We start from the raw sequence: 18,127 nt of genomic DNA on the forward strand, positions 1-18,127 counted from the left end.
TCACCATGTTAAAGTTAAACACACTTTATGGCGCTCTAGTTTTCCATATGGACAACATTCATAAACCAACATATTATACAGATGATAATCAATATATATCTCTGTTTATTGAAAACAATTGAATTCAATATAGAACAGATACAGAACATATAAGGGACATAGATACATATGAGTTTTAAATCCAAATAGTTCAAAATGAGCTCAATAAACTACAGCAGTGAAATCTTGATTTTATATAAATGCATGAGTCATAATAATCTAATATCATATATAATAGTACAACAGCCACAGGGGGCATTTTCTACTTTTATTACTTTTAATACACTTGTCATGGAGAACTTTGGCGCCCTCTGGTGGTGAACAGATAAACTATGTATCATATATATATCTCATATCACACTGTACACACTGTATATATATCTCAGTATATTCACATTCACTGTATATTCTTTAAATGCTGAACTGCATTTTGTTTAATCTACTTTTACTATTTGACTATTTATCATACTGGAATCAAATGAGGGAAATGTTCAGTCCTGTTTGAAACATAAATATGGAAACTAAAATGACTTCCAACGTTACTTAAAGATATAACATTATTTATTTATAATGATGACCTGGCCAAGAGGCAGCGACAGGAGGCAAGTCAATGCAGCAATTAAAACACAGATACAGATAAGATTTAAGTAACTGTGATCCTGTACAGACTCTACTGAATGTGTCTCTAACAGGAGGAGACTCCTTCCTACAGAGAACACAGAGACACTGAGGAATCAGGCCAGACTCCAAACCCAGGATAAAGAGGTTCAGTGAATGTGCTGTTGAAGGTGTGGAGGTGGATCAGTGTGTCAGAGGAGACTCTGTAGAAGGACAGAGTGCCAGAAGGACAGTCCACATACACTGCTACTCTGTTAGAGACAGAGGAGGAGGAGGAGGAGGAGGAGGAGGAGGAGGAGGAGGACGGTGTTAATTGTTTATTGTGAAAGACAGTGTAACCATCATCAGAGCTGTCCAGACTCCAGGACTGATCATTCTCTCCAAACCTGCATTCAGCTCTTCTTCCACTCCTGCTAATTCCTCTGTAAAGGCTCATGTACACTCACCGTTCCCGACCTGTCGTGCGACAACGTGATGAAGATCTCGCTGGCGTGCCAGGATTTTGCCCCGGTCGCGCACCACTCTTTTTTTATCAGCTGAGCGCGCCAAAGCGGAAATAGGAAGATGGACGAACTGTACGATCCTTCAATGAAGGAAAACAGAGATGCCCAGAGGTGCCAGAATTAATGGTGAGAAATCACCATGAATGTTGGAAAAGAGAAGCCCTAAGCCAGAAAAAAAAGAACCTCCACAACCGATTTGGAAAATAAAAAAAATAAAAAAAACTTTTTCTTCTTCTTCTCGTGCCTAGAAATAGCAAAGTCGGTAGCCTTTCCTCAGTAGCGACACCTCTGTTCAGGAGAAGACTGCATCTAGTGTCGCGACCACCACGCGCAAGTATAAATAGTTACGGCGCTCCCGTGACGTCACACTGTCGCGCGACAGGTCGGCAACGGCGAGTATACCAAGTGCTTAACTCACTGCTATATAAACCCCTCCTCTCCACTCCACCTCCCAGTAACAGCGACCAGTCAGACCATTTGTACACAGCAGCTGTTCCCAGCAGTTAAATCTGTCTGGATGATCAGGATATGGTTGATCCTCCTTCACAAACATCATCTTCCTGTTGTTGTCAGACAGTTTGATGTTTCTGTTCACTGTGTTTGTGTCGACTGTGAGTTCACAGGAATCTGATGGAGAGAACAAGACACAATACAGCTGCAGTTATTGATCTATCATCTGATCATTGATTGACACTTTGATGATGACATCAGAGCTGTGAATGAGTGATGTCACAGTGTGAAGATGGTTGAATGTGTGCTGCTTTGTTTTCACACTTACACTTCCTCAGACCTGGTCTCAACCATCGGACTCCAGCAGGCTCCACCCTGAAAGGAGGAGGGGGGTCAGAGCAGCATGCAAACATGGACATTACATCAGTGTAATACGATGTCAATACGATGGAGGATGGATAACGTTAACTAATTAACTAGCTACAAACTCACTGGGTCCCAGCACATATCTATTAGTTTGATTTGTACGCCACTATACAGACCGTATCATTATATGCACCCTATGTCATTTCATGTTTAAATAAAAAAAACTTTTTTAATTCTTAGCAGGGATGTCCCGATCAAGTTTTTTAGCCCCTGATCAAATTCGAGTCATTTAATATTGAGTATCTGCCAATACCGAGTCCCAATCGGATTGTTTAGATAACACAGTGCACACTTCAAGTACATTAGTTCCAGTCAATCCAATGTATGATTGACAGTTAAATATCTCTTCATTGCACTAAGAAACAACATGTCTGCATGAAGCTGTTCTTTCATATTTGTATTTGAAACAATAAAGTATAAAGATACAAACTCTCTGTAATCTGTTGGTCTTGTTGCTGTCTGAAGGGAGTTTCTCTCTCCACTGTTTGGTGCTTCAGTGCAGCTTTTACCTCAATTAATAACAGTTGTGTGCAACTTTCCTTTATATGCAATATATAGATAGGAGCACGTTGCATGTGTGTGCTGAAAATAATAGAAATTCTTACACTTTTACAGCTTATTCAGGACATTTTCTACCATTTTAGGAAGAAATAGTAGTCCCATGTGCCTAAAGACTTAATATAGTTTGATGAGAAAAAGGCTAGCGGTTTCCCTCTGCTTCCAGTCTTTGTGCTAAGCTAGGCTAAAACTGTCCTGGACCTATCTCTGTACAGAGATGAAACTGATTGGATCCCGGGTTATAGGGCAAACAGGATATTTCTCCCAATGACAGACAGTTCCTTTAACATGCAGAGATCTGTCCAAACTGCATCAGTTATTACCAACAGACAATTATCAGGTTTGTTCTGCTCAGAGACCTCCTACACAAATTTCTCCTTTTATGTTCAACCAGTGTTTATGTTCGGAGGAACAGAAAAAGGCTTCCTACATGTGTGATTGTTCATATAACACTCATATCCACCATGAGGCAAACAGACCTCCTCTATCAGACTGACTGTCTGTGTCTGCAGCAGGCCTCTTCCTACCTGAGAGTGTCCAGTCTCCACTGTGGATCCTCCAGTGCAGCAGACAGCAGCTTCACTCCTGAGTCTCCTGGATGATTGTAGCTCAGGTCCAGCTCTCTCAGATGGGAGGGGTTGGAGCTCAGAGCTGAGGCCAGAGAAGCACAGCCTTCCTCCATGATCAGACAGCCTGACAGCCTGCAAACACACAAAACAACACACATGGCAGATCATCTGAGGGTACTGCTGCGTCCAATACAAGCAGAGATCGTCTGCAAATAAAGAAATAATCTTAGTTTTTACTCATTAGATCGTTAGCAGTAAACACAAAGTGCAGCTGAGGCTGATGGGAATGTCATTAGTTCTGCAGGTATTTGCTCATGAACCAAAGTATTGGACACATTCAAATGTTGACCTGATGGTGGCGCTAGAGGAAAAGTCAGAGGATCAATAAAGTTATTACAATTCATCCTGAGGGGAACATGAATGTCTGAATCACATTTCATCACAATCCATCCAATAGTTTTTGAGATATTTCAGTCTGGACCAAAGTGGAGGACAGACTGACAGACCCACATTACCATCCATAGAGCCACGCTGCTATCATGCTAAAAACATTACAATGTGTTTATGAAGAGTGAAACTTTGGTGAAAAAGGGACAATAAAGACTTTGAGCAGAGCGCTGTGTGAACTCACAAAAGAAAAATGTGACTTCACAATGGTTTATCAAAGTCGCCACCAGACAGAGGAAACCAGTCTGCTCTTTATCCTGAAACCAGTTCTTGAGGAACCCCCCTGTGAATACTTGGCTCTGTGGTTTTGGTTCTTGTTCAGGTACATTTTGGTCCAGATACAAATGTAGAATAAATCTTTAAAATCCTCTGTGGTGTTCTATAATGCAACAACAAATGATAGAAATCCTCATGGAAAGTAATTCTCTGAGTCTAGAAACTATTGCTGAAGTTTAGTTAAAGATCCTTTGACAAATCATATTAGCAGACACAATCCTACACAGGTTAGCTGTTTATCCACTAATGTAAATCACACTTTAAATGGTCATCAGTTGAATGGGTTCATGAATCCTGACCTGAGAGTTTCCAGTTCACAATGTGGACTCTTCAGTCCAGCAGACAGAAGCTTCACTCCTCAATCCTGCAGGTTGTTGTTACTCAGGTCCAGCTCTCTCAGACTAGAGGACTGGGAGCTGAGAACTGAGGACAGAGCTTCACAGCTTCTCTCTGAGAGGTTACAACCACTGGAGAGACAACAGTAAGGAGACAAGTAATAACTGATTGATGTTGTTCTCCTGTTGAAATATATCAGTGTATTTATTGATGAATAAATCCCACTTACAGAGCTTTGTTGGAGGCTTTGACCACTGGCAGCAGCCTCAGAAGAGCCTCCTCTGAAGCAGAGTATTTCTTCAGGTCAAACACGTCCAGATCTTTTTCTGATGACAGCAAGATGCAAACATCAGATCCATGTTGGACAGACTGACAATCCACTGGTCAAAAAAGTGCAGATTGGAGATTATTGTGAACACAATAGATGTAAAAGTAGTTGTTGTCCATGTACAGACCATAAATATGGAGTCCAGGTGTGTTTGATGCTGCTGGGCAGACTGACCACTGGGAACCTCTGAGCTCTCCTGGTCCACTCTGTGGAGGAATCATGAAGAATGAGCTCACATTATGACTGTCCACACAGAGACAAAGACAAGCTAAAGGTCGAGGGGTGTGTTGCATATGCGCATGTTGCATATGCGCATGTGTAAGTGTCCATGGGTGCGTGTGTGCACATAAGCCTGGAGAGTCTCTTCGTCTAGCCTCTCAATCAGTGCCTCAGTTCACATGGTGTCATCACGATAACACAGCAGGTTGCCATGGAGACGTCCCTGATCGGGTCCTAAACAGAGTCAACTATCAACAGGTGTCCGTGAGGGAAGGGAGGGAGGAATAGGGCAGAGCGTCTCACTGCAGCGATCTCCTGGAGGAGTTGTTCCAGCAGCGGCAATATAATACTGTGGACAGTATCACACAGTCTGATTGGATGCTACCTGCCCAGTGGTAATTGGAAGGAAATTAGTACATAGCTGTAAAACACAAGGAAGACCAAACAGAGACAGATATTCTTCTTCTGGGACCAAATCAAAGCTAAATATTGCCCCAAACCAGGGTTCAAAGACAGAACTAAGACCATTAAACCAAACCAGGACTAAAGCAGTTCTGGCCATTTTGCTGCCCTGGACCAGAACTCCTTTGGCCCCACTAGAAATGTCATCAACAATACATCTGTCAATCAGTGTCTGAACGGCAGCAGTTGGCAGCTGTGCAAAGGAGGTCATCTGTGCCCGCTGGACTCCTGAAGCAGCAGACAGGTATCCTGAGAACGGAAGGTCACCAGAAGGAAAGTCTTCTATTGCCCCAGCAGTGGAGCCTGCAGCTAGAAGCCAGTGCTCATAAACACAGCTTACCCTTGTTTTTTCCCAAAATAATAATAATAATAATATAAAAAAAACAATCATGTTATAACTTAACCAAAAATATATAATACTTAGTTCGGACAGGTTTTGCCAAATGTAACTCAAAACTATCAAAAAAGGCACCGAGTCGAGAAAGAGGGTGAGAGAGAGATTAGCCTACCTAACAATGAATTAGGGTTATTAACAAAGCTTCAGAAAAAATAACCAGTAACTCACACACAACTTCAGCACCAGTCTACTGATTTTTGTTGAGAAAGAGTTGGTCCGGACTCTGGGATATGTTTTCTTTCTAATCGCACGTGACTAGTTTTAGCACAAACCTCTAATTAGCTTACAACGCTAGTGTGTTGGTTTCTGCACATACAGGGAGCCCGACCCTAATAGATATAATATTCTCTATAAACTCAGGTGGCAGAAACACATTTTATATATTTAATCTCTGAGATCCCTTTATGAAGGCGCTCATGATTCTGTATCCACTTGCTGTTAAATGATGACCTCCTTTACACGAGGAGCATTTCTTTGCTGATGATGTAGCGTCCTCTGCTGGTGAACACAAACAACGACAAAGTGTTTATAAAGCTTCCCAATGTCACATTGTGAAGTAGTGCTACCTGAGTGGATACGTTAGCATTTAACAATAAATGATGTAGCGGTACAAAGCTAATGATAGCTTTCTACTAGCCAAGTCACAACTGAACAGCAGGAGTAAAAAGCTAACGTTGACTCCGAACTATATTAAAACTTCCAACTCGTGATTAAAAACAATACCACAAACACACATTACGACAATCTTTCAAAATAAAACCACCTGCACTGATTTTCCATGTTGAATCCTTTTATTTAGAAAAACCAGAGTCACAGCAGCGTGGTACAAAAAATACATATTCCTGTGTTTCAATGGGTGTTAGCCCGAACCCGGTTCCTGTGTGTCACCTTCCACGTCACACAGGTCACACAGGTCGATGGCGAACTGTCCTCGGCAACCACTGCTGCCGCACAGACAGGCCACTTCCTGTTTCCTCTGTGTGTCGGCGGAGTAATTCCAGGTGAGCTCGGTGCCGGCCTTCACAACCCTGAGACACAAAGAATATTAATATTAATATATTATATATGAATTATTAATTATATATTATATATTTATATATTAATTATATATTATATATTTATATATTAATTATATATTATATATTTATATATTAATTATATATTATATATTTATATATTAATTATATATTATATATTTATATATTAATTATATATTATATATTTATATATTAATTATATATTATATATTAATCTATAAATCTATAAATACATTAATCTATTAATTAATATTAATATATAATATATTAATAATATATATATGAATATAATCTATATTAATCTATCAATCTATAATATATAATATATTATTAATATATTATATATTATATTAATTAATAGATTAATATATTAATATATAATCTATATTAATATATATATTAATATAGATTATATATTATCAGTTCTCAGTGAACATCATCAGCCTCTCTCCTCCTCCTCCTCTTCCTCCTCCTCTTCCTCACCTGCTGGTGAAGAAGGCGATGACGGGGAAGCCGGGGTCGTGGGAGTCGGTGAAGACGTTCTGGATGAAGAGGTTGGGCTGGCAGCTGTGCTGTAGGGCGCAGGGAGAGGGGTCAAAGGTCAACGGTTGAATGTTAATATGAGAACGTTCAGAATAATAAAGTATTAACCGTCCTTACGTTGATGAAGCGGCTCACGTTTCCCTCCTTGCTGGCGTCCAGGAAGTTAACGTCCTTCATCGCCCTCTTTAAACTCCTCTGACTCTTCGTCTCGGCGCCGTTCACGCCGCAGGCCGCCGCCTTTGGACTGGCTGTTGTCGGGGCAACCGTCCTCTCCTGCGCTGGAGTAGGTGAGCCGGCTGCCGGAGGAGACGGAGGATCTGGACCTCCGACCAGCACCGTCTGAAGGACAAACAACGGACGGTCACTGCTAGCTGCTAGCATGCTAACATTAGCACCAGTTAGCAGCCGGTCTCTGACCCGGTCTCTGACCCGGTCTCGGTCCTGAGGCGTGCTGGTTGCGGCGTTGCTGTCAGCCGGTCTCTGGATCACGGGGACGTGCAGCGGGGGCGAGGTGGGTTCCAGCAGGTTGCTCCGCCCCTCCAGCACCGGCGGAGCCAGCCACTCGGTGACGACCTCCACCTCGTCGTCCGAGGGGAGGTCCGCCTTCGTCAGCTTCGGGGGAGGAGGTTCTGTTGGAGTCCAGACCCTCTGCAGGATCACGCCTGCGGACATTTTATTTCATTAGCTCCGCCACCCGTTAGCTCAGCGACCCGCGGACTCGCACATCGGCGCCGGCTCACCTGCGTAGATGCACACGAACGTGCCGCGGTCCAGGTCGTCACGGCAACGCACACCCCAGCCGCGGCCGTCAGTGGGGAAGACCTGGAGGCGGACCCTGATCCCTCTCTGGACCAGCCGGTTCTGACAGCGAGCTCGGTCACAACCACACCACGGACCGCACTCGTACACGCTGAAAACACACGCTGACGTCACCGCGAGGTCAAAGGTTACCATCACTCCCAACGTGTGACGTCACGGACTCACCCTGACGGAACGGGCTCTTCCAGCCTGTGGTGGCTGTAACGGCGCCCCCCGGTGGTCATGGCGACGCAGGCGCAGCGTTCTGCGTCGCTGCAGCCGTCCGTGCAGTCGCAGCAGGCGTTGAACAGCGTCGGCCCGCGGCTCAGGAAGCAGCCGTGCGGCCAGCGGTCCTTCCGGTAGCGGAAGTCGGCCGGCCGGGCGCCGTCGTCCCCGACGCACAGCTCCACCGGTGTGGGCTCGACGCCGCGGCTCAGGTCCAGCTCCGGCAGCCGGGGGCCCAGCAGCAGGGGCGGGTCCAACCGGACAGACGGGTTAAAGGTGAAGAAGTCCACCTGCAGGAGGCCAGAACCAGAACCAGAACCAGAACCAGACTAATCAGACACAAATCAAAGCATCTGAAAAATGTTTTTATGTGTTTGGAAATATGAAGGGGATCTTTAAGTAAAGCTGAAGCTGCAGTTTACAGACGGACCCTGAACGCAACAAATTACAATATTCAACACTTAAATATCTCACAGGAAATATAATGACCTCACTGCAGGCAGTTACACAATAATAATATAATAAACCTTTAATGTCGTAATTAAAAGCTATTTCTCTGCAGTGCTTTTATTTTGACACTCTCAGCTGCAGCATTTCTTTTATCTGACTATTTCTTCCAGCCCTGAACGCATCACAATACACCAGCTGACCTGCAGGACATCGTAGCTTCCTGTAGCCAACAGGAAACGCATCACGTCGTCATGGTTACGGAGGCTGAGTCCACACGGCGCCTTGTAAACGACGTCCTCCACGACATCACAGTCCGCCAGCTCCGGCCCCTCGTCATCAGAGGCCCCGCCCCCTCTCGATGACATCACAGCGGTCAGCCTCTTAAAGCCGCAGAGCAGCGGCACCTTCAGAGGGTTCTGACCCCAGAATGGAGGCGTGGACTGAGGCATGCTGGGTAAACTGGAGAGGCAGGCCTGGAAGGACGAAACGACAGTGTGTGTGTAGTGTGTGTTACTGTGTGTGTTACAGTGTGTGTTACTGTGTGTGTACAGTGTGTGTACAGTGTGTGTACAGTGTGTGTTACTGTGTGTGTTACTGTGTGTGTACAGTGTGTGTTACTGTGTGTGTTACAGTGTGTGTACAGTGTGTGTTACTGTGTGTGTTACTGTGTGTGTACAGTGTGTGTTACTGTGTGTGTACAGTGTGTGTTACAGTGTGTGTTACAGTGTGTGTTACTGTGTGTGTACAGTGTGTGTACAGTGTGTGTACAGTGTGTGTTACTGTGTGTGTACAGTGTGTGTACAGTGTGTGTTACAGTGTGTGTACAGTGTGTGTACAGTGTGTGTACAGTGTGTGTTACTGTGTGTGTACAGTGTGTGTACAGTGTGTGTGTACAGTGTGTGTTACTGTGTGTGTTACAGTGTGTGTACAGTGTGTGTACAGTGTGTGTGTACAGTGTGTGTACAGTGTGTGTTACTGTGTGTGTACAGTGTGTGTTACTGTGTGTGTACAGTGTGTGTGTAGTGTGTGTACTGTGTGTGTACAGTGTGTGTACAGTGTGTGTGTAGTGTGTGTTACAGTGTGTGTTACTGTGTGTTACTGTGTGTGTACAGTGTGTGTTACTGTGTGTGTTACATGTGTGTGTGTGTGTACAGTGTGTGTACAGTGTGTGTGTACAGTGTGTGTTACTGTGTGTGTTACAGTGTGTGTACAGTGTGTGTACAGTGTGTGACAGTGTGTGTTACAGTGTGTGTTACTGTGTGTGTACAGTGTGTGTTACTGTGTGTGTACAGTGTGTGTACAGTGTGTGTACAGTGTGTGTACAGTGTGTGTACAGTGTGTGTGTTACAGTGTGTGTACAGTGTGTGTTACAGTGTGTTACAGTGTGTGTTACTGTGTGTTACTGTGTGTGTACAGTGTGTGTTACTGTGTGTGTTACTGTGTGTGTTACAGTGTGTACAGTGTGTGTACAGTGTGTACAGTGTGTGTTACAGTGTGTGTTACTGTGTGTGTACAGTGTGTGTTACTGTGTGTGTACTGTGTGTGTACAGTGTGTGTACAGTGTGTGTTACAGTGTGTGTACAGTGTGTACAGTGTGTGTTACAGTGTGTGTTACTGTGTGTGTAATGTGTGTTACTGTGTGTGTTACTGTGTGTGTTACAGTGTGTACAGTGTGTGTTACAGTGTGTGTTACAGTGTGTGTTACTGTGTGTGTACAGTGTGTGTTACTGTGTGTGTACTGTGTGTGTACAGTGTGTACAGTGTGTGTTACAGTGTGTGTTACTGTGTGTGTACAGTGTGTGTTACTGTGTGTGTACTGTGTGTGTACAGTGTGTGTACAGTGTGTGTACAGTGTGTGTTACTGTGTGTGTTACAGTGTGTGTACAGTGTGTACAGTGTAGTGTGTGTTACTGTGTGTGTTACTGTGTGTGTTACTGTGTGTACAGTGTGTGTTACTGTGTGTGTTACAGTGTGTGTTACTGTGTGTGTTACTGTGTGTGTTACTGTGTGTACAGTGTGTGTACAGTGTGTGTACAGTGTGTGTTACTGTGTGTGTACAGTGTGTGTGTACAGTGTGTGTACAGTGTGTGTTACTGTGTGTGTACAGTGTGTGTTACTGTGTGTGTTACTGTGTGTGTACAGTGTGTGTACAGTGTGTGTTACTGTGTGTGTACAGTGTGTGTACAGTGTGTGTACAGTGTGTGTTACTGTGTGTGTACAGTGTGTGTACAGTGTGTGTACAGTGTGTTACCTTGCAGCAGGGGTGGGGTTGGTACTGTAGCTGGACGGGGGTCAGAGGAGGCAGCAGCTCCTCTCTGCCTGCAGGGGGAGCTGCTGAGCTGGACAGCCCGTTGGAGGGAGGGGGGGAGGGAGAGGGGGAGGGAGAGGGGGAGGAAGGGGGGCTGTGGTGGGAGAAGTCTGCAGGAAGCAGCTCGCCTGGGCAGGAAGACACTTTCAAAATAAGACTTAATGCACACTGATGAGGGTTCAGATTCTTTAATTACACACAGTAGGAACAAAGTAATCCAATACTGCACTGTGTCTGTACTTCACTACATGTGTCTGTACTGTGTCTGTACTTCACTACATGTGTCTGTACTGTGTCTGTACTGTGTCTGTACTTCACTACATGTGTCTGTACTGTGTCTGTACTGTGTCTGTACTTCACTACATGTGTCTGTACTGTGTCTGTACTGTGTCTGTACTTCACTACATGTGTCTGTACTGTGTCTGTACTGTGTCTGTACTGTGTCTGTACTGTGTCTGTACTTCACTACATGTGTCTGTACTGTGTCTGTACTTCACTACATGTGTCTGTACTGTGTCTGTACTGTGTCTGTACTTCACTACATGTGTCTGTACTGTGTCTGTACTGTGTCTGTACTTCACTACATGTGTCTGTACTGTGTCTGTACTGTGTCTGTACTTCACTACATGTGTCTGTACTGTGTCTGTACTTCACTACATGTGTCTGTACTGTGTCTGTACTGTGTCTGTACTTCACTACATGTGTCTGTACTGTGTCTGTACTTCACTACATGTGTCTGTACTGTGTCTGTACCTCACTACATGTGTCTGTACTGTGTCTGTACTTCACTACATGTGTCTGTACTGTGTCTGTACCTCACAACATGTGTCTGTACTGTGTCTGTACCTCACTACATGTGTCTGTACTGTGTACTGTGTCTGTACCTCACTACATGTGTCTGTACTGTGTCTGTACCTTACTACATGTGTCTGTACTGTGTCTGTACTTCACTACATGTGTCTGTACTGTGTCTGTACTGTGTCTGTACCTCACTACATGTGTCTGTACTGTGTCTGTACCTTACTACATGTGTCTGTACTGTGTCTGTACTTCACTACATGTGTCTGTACCTCACTACATGTGTCTGTACTGTGTCTGTACTGTGTCTGTACTTCACTACATGTGTCTGTACTGTGTCTGTACTGTGTCTGTACTTCACTACATGTGTCTGTACTGTGTCTGTACCTTACTACATGTGTCTGTACTGTGTCTGTACTTCACTACATGTGTCTGTACTGTGTCTGTACCTCACTACATGTGTCTGTACTGTGTCTGTACCTTACTACATGTGTCTGTACTGTGTCTGTACTTCACTACATGTGTCTGATTTTACAGAAAAACATGTAATATATTTTGTTACAAATTAAATTCCCCAACAGCTTACAAAGTACATCTGAAACCATTATTCCATTAATCAATCAGTAAATATAAATATAAATATAAATATATATGATTATATCTCGTTACAGACCTTCCATCGCCTTCGTTCAACCGTCTGATTTCACAAATATGAGACAAGTTAAAATAATAATAAATTAAATGGATTTAATACTCGTCACTAACTGCTCCGTATTTATTTTAACGTTCTCTTTAAAGCGTCCAGAATACAAACTCTATAAACAAATCTTTTCAAAGTAAAGGACTGCTTTATACTGCTGCGGTTGCTATGACAGCAGGGACGTTTCAGAATAAAAGTCTGTGCCTACCTGAGCCGATGACCACCTGAACCACAGAGGAGTCCTGAGCGGAGGCCGGAGGAGAACAGTCCAGAACCTGCAGCAGCTTCAGCCCCTGAACATATTCTGATCAGCACGCAGACAGGAAGTCATGATCAGCACAACAGGAAGCAGAGCGCATCCTGTTCACTCCAATCAGAGAGGAGATCAATTAGAGAAGGCCAACCTTTATCTGTGGCCGTGTTCTTCTTCAGGACTCTCTTCAGGTGACCCAGATACTCAAAAACGCCATCAAAAGCCTGGTCCACGTCCTCCTCGGCCCAGAAGGTTCTGGCTACGTCTGAAGAACACAGCAGTTTGACATTACAGGAGTCAAATCTTTAAGTTATATGTGAGAACAAAATAAAAGGCTACTCCACTGATTGTCCTACATCAGACCACATTACACCAGGTCTCCATTAAAAACACTGTACTGGGTTTGTCACATCTCAGAATCTGGTTAAAACCTCCTTTTGGACTTGTACAACCATTATTCTGTGTGTGAGGCCTCACACAGAAACCCACGGCTCGGTAGTTATTTATAGACCTCTGACATGGAAATGATCTTATCTGTAAAGTGTAGACTCAGTGGATCCCCTGCTGGTTGTACAGAGTACTGCAGCCTGAGCTGAACTGGACACTGTCAATTAATGAAGAGCTCAACGTATTTACTGCAATATAGAGCCTACCATCAATAAAGATACAGTGTATACTGATCAATAATCTATAAAGATACAGTGTATACTGATCAATATCATCAATAAAGATACAGTGTATACTGATCAATAATCAATAAAGATACAGTGTATACTGATCAATACCATCAATAAAGATACAGTGTATCCTGATCAATAAAAAAATAAATTATTTAATATTTTTTTATTTTTTAATATATTGTTTTTTTTTAATATATAAAGTTATAGTTTAATATATTAGGTTATAGTTTAATATATTAGGTTATAGTTTAATATATTAGGTTATAGTTTAATAAATAAAGTTATAGTTTAATATATAAAGTTATAGTTTAATATATTAGGTTATAGTTTAATATATTAGGTTATAGTTTAATAAATAAAGTTATAGTTTAATATATTAGGTTATAGTTTAATATATTAGGTTATAGTTTAATAAATAAGTTTAATAATTGGTTATAGTTTAATATATTAGGTTATAGTTTAATATATAAAGTTATAGTTTAATATATAAAGTTATAGTTTAATATATTAGGTTATAGTTTAATATATTAGGTTATAGTTTAATATATAAAGTTATAGTTTAATATATTAGGTTATAGTTTAATATATTAGGTTATAGTTTAATATATTAGGTTATAGTTTAATATATTAGGTTATAGTTTAATAAATAAAGTTATATATAAATCTTACCAACTTCTTGTGGATCTAATAAATCTTCTTCCATTTCCATCTCAGGCTGCTAGCTAACACTCAGCTAGCTTAGCTTAGCCGCGTTGCTAAAAACAACAAAGAAACAATGTAACTAACAGCGAGGAAAAGGCGGGAATATTTACAACAACAACAACAACAACAACAACAACAACAACTAACTCTCCTTAAAGGAGAAACACAGTTAATGTGTCAGAATGGAAACATTAAAGTCTTTATTCATTCTGCTAACAGTTAGCTGTTAGCTGCTAGCTGTTAGCTTCAGGAGGCGCGAGCGATGCTAACAACCGGAAGTGTTCCGCAGTGACGCACCTGAACCGGATCGATTCAACCGTTTGTTTCACAGATCGATAAACATATAAACATATAGATAAACATATATAACGGTCATATCAACGTCCGGACACCGAGCCGGGCCGAGCCGGGCCGAGCTGAGCCGAGCCGAGCCGAGCTGAGCCGGGCCAAAGCAATGCATGCCGGTTAGTTTGGTGCGCTGACGTCAAGAACACGTGAGCAACGACAACCTCGCGAGATTCTTCTTCTTCTTGTTTTACCGCGGTTGGCTGACAGCTTCCGGTTGCATTCCCGCCACCGTCTGCTCCAGAGGGGTACTGCACAAAACCAGGATAAGGGATTAACCCGGGATATGTTGGTTATCCTGGATGAATTTAGCCTCAAGTCGGTTGCATGAAAGCAGGTTAAACTTATCCCGGCCAGGTTACTATGGTGATTTATTCTCTGCAGTTAGCCTGCTCCAGACCAGGCTAACAGCCAGGCTAACATTAATCCTAGTGATTCACCTGTATTTCCACCGTCAATCCTGTGAGGAATTAATGTGTTTTACAGCATGTCCATGGTCTTTATGTATGTTGCATCATTTTAATTATCCTGCATTAAAATGTTACATATATATTGTCATTTCTCATTTCATTTCAATCTGTTGGCTGTTTGTAATTGCAACAGTCTTTTTATATTGATTCAAGTGGTAGTATTATTACTCAGGACAAGTGTTATATTGCTATGCTAATGAAGACTGCTTGTCAAACTGCATAAATATGTGTTTATTGCAGTAATTGAGATTACAAAACACAGCTGATGAAGTTGCAAAGCTGTTTTCAATGAAATCTGTGACAAGGGCAATATAGTATATATATTATGGCATACCGTTTAAGAGATTAATCTTTGAATTTAGAATTAACTTGAATATATAAAATCTTTGAATATATAAAATTAATCTTTAAATATATTTAATGAAACTTGACCTGTCATCAAGGCACTGCTGCCATCTTGTAGAAGTGAGAATGAGTCAGTCAGGAACCTTGTGGCAGAAATACTGATCAATGAGGACATTATTAACTCATTGGTAAGTGCTTGTAGGGGCCAAAATCCTTCCCATAGTACCCGTGCCCAATACCGTTCTCCTGACGAAGAAGTTCTCCTCCCTTTTAATGGTGGCAGGCCGACTACAACAGGCCTCAGGCTAAATCCTGACAGAAAAAGCAAAAAAGTTTTCCAGTTTAAGAAAGTATTGTAATATTTCAACTGATGCCATTTTGTAAAACCAGCTAATTCAGAAGGCTATCACTTTGATGAAAAGGATACAACTAGGTTTTGAATTTCATTTAGTATTATTTACATTTTTATCAGTATATTCAAAGATTCATTCCATATATTCAAAGATTCATTTTATATATTCAAAGATTAATTTCCTAAATCAAGATTCACATGACATTCAAAGATTCATATTATACATTCATACACACTATATATCCTAAATAGCATGCCATATATATATATATATATATATAATTCACACCTGTTCCCTTTTCATAATGGCTTGCCCTTTCTTGGAGGATGTACTGGATGAGGAAGCCCTAATCCTCAGACGAGCATTTAGTCATGAAAGAGTCTTCTGGGACAGGTCAGACCCATTGGCTGTTGGAGATGACTATCTCATTGAGAGATACAGATTCTCAGGTGATGGACTAAGATATTTATGTAGGCTGCTGGGTCCAAAAATACAGCACCAGACGGCAGGAAGCCATGCTCTCACTGTACCACAGATGGTCTGTGTTACAGTGAGATGTTTTGCAAGTGGGAGCTTCCTTTATTCTGTTGGGGATGCAGAGAACCTCAATAAAGGAACCATTGTCCGTACATATCCTGGCTTGGTGGGCCGCCCCCGTGCCAGTTCTATGGGCTTTTTTAACTGCTACAATCATACAGACATTCAACATGTCAGCAGACACCTAATCTATTCACCTCATTTATTCACTGTTATCTACTTTATAGTCACTGACCAGCCTGCAAAATGTTCTTGTATTTAACTTTAACTTGCTGCCAGGTCCTTTTATGGCCAGACAAGTTTGTTCTTTATGAAGGATAGAAAGATAAAATAGATAAAAATAGATTAAATGACACACATTGTGGATAATTGTTTGCACTTAATCATACTTTACATTTAAGTAACATGAACCTCTACTTGCCACATTTAAAGCAAAGTGTACAACAGTTGATTAGTGGACTTAAAGTAACTCCTTTAGTCCTTTAATTGGAGCCTAATGATGACAGTTCCAGTGGAGCACTGTTTATTCATTGTACAGTTTTGGACTACTTAAGCATTAAGCCGGTCCGCTATTGTCTGCCAGGCTTTCTCTCTTTCTTTCATTATGGCATTGGTATTGCCTTTGTTTCTTATGATATCTTCCACCTCTTCATAGAACTCCATCAGGAGCTGTTGTTCAGCGGCCTTATCCATGTTCCTATCGGTGATTCTGTGAGCGACCGCGAGGTCTATTTCAGTATGCCGTGAACACGCACTTATCCCGACTATCTACACCTGGCTTAACATAGCCGCACCTTTTCATCCTGGCTCAGCAAACGTGCAACCGATTAAACCAGGATGCACCGAGCAGGCTAAGTCAAACCGCGCTTGACTTAGCCTGGATTTCTTTATCCTACTTTTGTGCAATACCCCACCGGAGTTTGACTCAGGACGACAACAACAACAACAACCCACCGAAAGTTTAACATTAATCCCCAAATTCATTACTAAACACTGACTACAACATTTTTACCTCAATACTTGCAAACAGACCCTATTATTAATATTATTATTATTATTATTATTATTATTGATATTATTATCAATATTATTATTATATATTATTATTATTATTATTGATATTATTATCAATATTATTATTATGAATATTATTATTATTATTGATATTATTATTATTATTGATATTATTATCAATATTATTATTATGAATATTATTATTATTATTATTATTGATATTATTATTATTATTATTGTTATTGTTATTGTTATTATTATTAATATTAATATTATTATCATTTTTCATATTATTATTGATATTTTTATTATTGATATTATTATTATTAATATTATTATCATTATTAATATTATTATTGATATTATTATTATTATTATAAATATTATTATTATTATTATTGATATTATTATTACTATTATTAATATTATTATTATTGATATTATTATTGATATTATTATTATTATTGATATTATTATTAATATTATTATTATGGATATTATTGTTAATATTATTATTATTGATATTATTAATATTATTATTATTGATGAAGTCCAATCAGGATTCATGAGACAAAGACATATCTCAAACAATATTCGGCTTGTCTTAGATATAACTGATTATTCATTTTTATGTCCTGATGATAGTTTTATCTTTTTCTTGGACTTCTATAAAGCCTTTGACACAGTAGAACATAACTTTATATTTCAAACTATTGAGAAATTTGGTTTTGGTGATTTTTTCTGTAAAGCTGTTAGAACAATGTTCTCCAAAGGCAACAGCTCTAACGTTATCAGATTAAAAAATGGGACATCGCCGAGATTTGAGCTGCAAAGAGGCATCCGGCAGGGCTGCCCTGCCTCTCCCTACCTATTCATTTTATGTACACAACTTCTTTCCACCCATATTAAAAATAGTGCTTTAAAAGGAATTTCAATTACAG

The 18,127-nt window shown here is 40.9% G+C and overlaps 1 protein-coding gene, 1 long non-coding RNA gene and 1 pseudogene across 52 annotated transcripts; 1 reads left to right on the forward strand and 2 right to left on the reverse strand.

Moving 5' to 3' along the window:
* Positions 1-87: 87 nt before the first annotated feature.
* Positions 88-5,125, reverse strand: LOC127378341 (ribonuclease inhibitor-like; annotated as a pseudogene).
* Positions 5,126-6,400: 1,275 nt separating this feature from the next.
* setdb2 (SET domain bifurcated histone lysine methyltransferase 2) lies at positions 6,401-14,623 on the reverse strand. Of its 50 annotated transcripts, XM_051427018.1 has the most exons (11): positions 14,420-14,614; positions 14,090-14,175; positions 12,892-13,005; positions 12,696-12,791; positions 10,933-11,117; positions 8,882-9,154; positions 8,193-8,521; positions 7,949-8,118; positions 7,326-7,870; positions 7,149-7,237; positions 6,401-6,656 (listed from the first exon to the last, which is right to left on the reverse strand). In XM_051427018.1, exons 2-11 carry the CDS (start codon positions 14,127-14,129, stop codon positions 6,488-6,490), a joined length of 2,010 nt encoding a protein of 669 aa, XP_051282978.1. In that variant the 5' UTR covers positions 14,130-14,175; positions 14,420-14,614; the 3' UTR covers positions 6,401-6,487. The 50 variants fall into 50 exon arrangements, 1 of the variants encoding a protein (XP_051282978.1); XR_007887950.1 differs by lacking the exons at positions 6,401-6,656; positions 7,149-7,237; positions 7,326-7,870; ... (1 more) ...; positions 8,193-8,521; positions 8,882-9,154 and adding exons at positions 11,459-11,804; positions 11,874-11,904; positions 11,978-12,008 and having other exon boundaries at positions 10,964-11,416; positions 12,060-12,791; positions 14,420-14,622; XR_007887922.1 differs by lacking the exons at positions 6,401-6,656; positions 7,149-7,237; positions 7,326-7,870; ... (1 more) ...; positions 8,193-8,521; positions 8,882-9,154 and adding exons at positions 11,459-11,835; positions 11,874-11,934 and having other exon boundaries at positions 10,964-11,416; positions 11,986-12,791; positions 14,420-14,623.
* Positions 13,627-14,083, forward strand: LOC127378344 (uncharacterized). 2 transcript variants are annotated; one of them, XR_007887956.1, is made up of 3 exons: positions 13,627-13,700; positions 13,761-13,820; positions 13,872-14,083. It is a non-coding gene; the product is annotated as an uncharacterized LOC127378344 (long non-coding RNA). The 2 variants fall into 2 exon arrangements; XR_007887957.1 differs by having other exon boundaries at positions 13,629-13,700; positions 13,741-13,820.
* Positions 14,624-18,127: the final 3,504 nt, after the last annotated feature.

This window comes from Dicentrarchus labrax, unplaced genomic scaffold (genome assembly GCF_905237075.1).
Source record: "Dicentrarchus labrax unplaced genomic scaffold, dlabrax2021, whole genome shotgun sequence".
NCBI classification, from domain to species: domain Eukaryota; kingdom Metazoa; phylum Chordata; class Actinopteri; family Moronidae; genus Dicentrarchus; species Dicentrarchus labrax.

Excerpts from the sequence above, each read along its gene's own strand:
- setdb2 (XM_051427018.1), bottom strand. The coding sequence starts at position 14,129 with ATGGAAATGGAAGAAGATTTATTAGATCCACAAGAAGTTG. Across the intron at positions 11,118-12,695 it reads TCAGGTGGTCATCGGCTCAG|GCGAGCTGCTTCCTGCAGAC; the intron begins GTAGGCACAGAC and ends CTTCCTGCCCAG. Across the intron at positions 8,119-8,192 it reads GAAGAGCCCGTTCCGTCAGG|CGTGTACGAGTGCGGTCCGT; the intron begins GTGAGTCCGTGA and ends GTGTGTTTTCAG.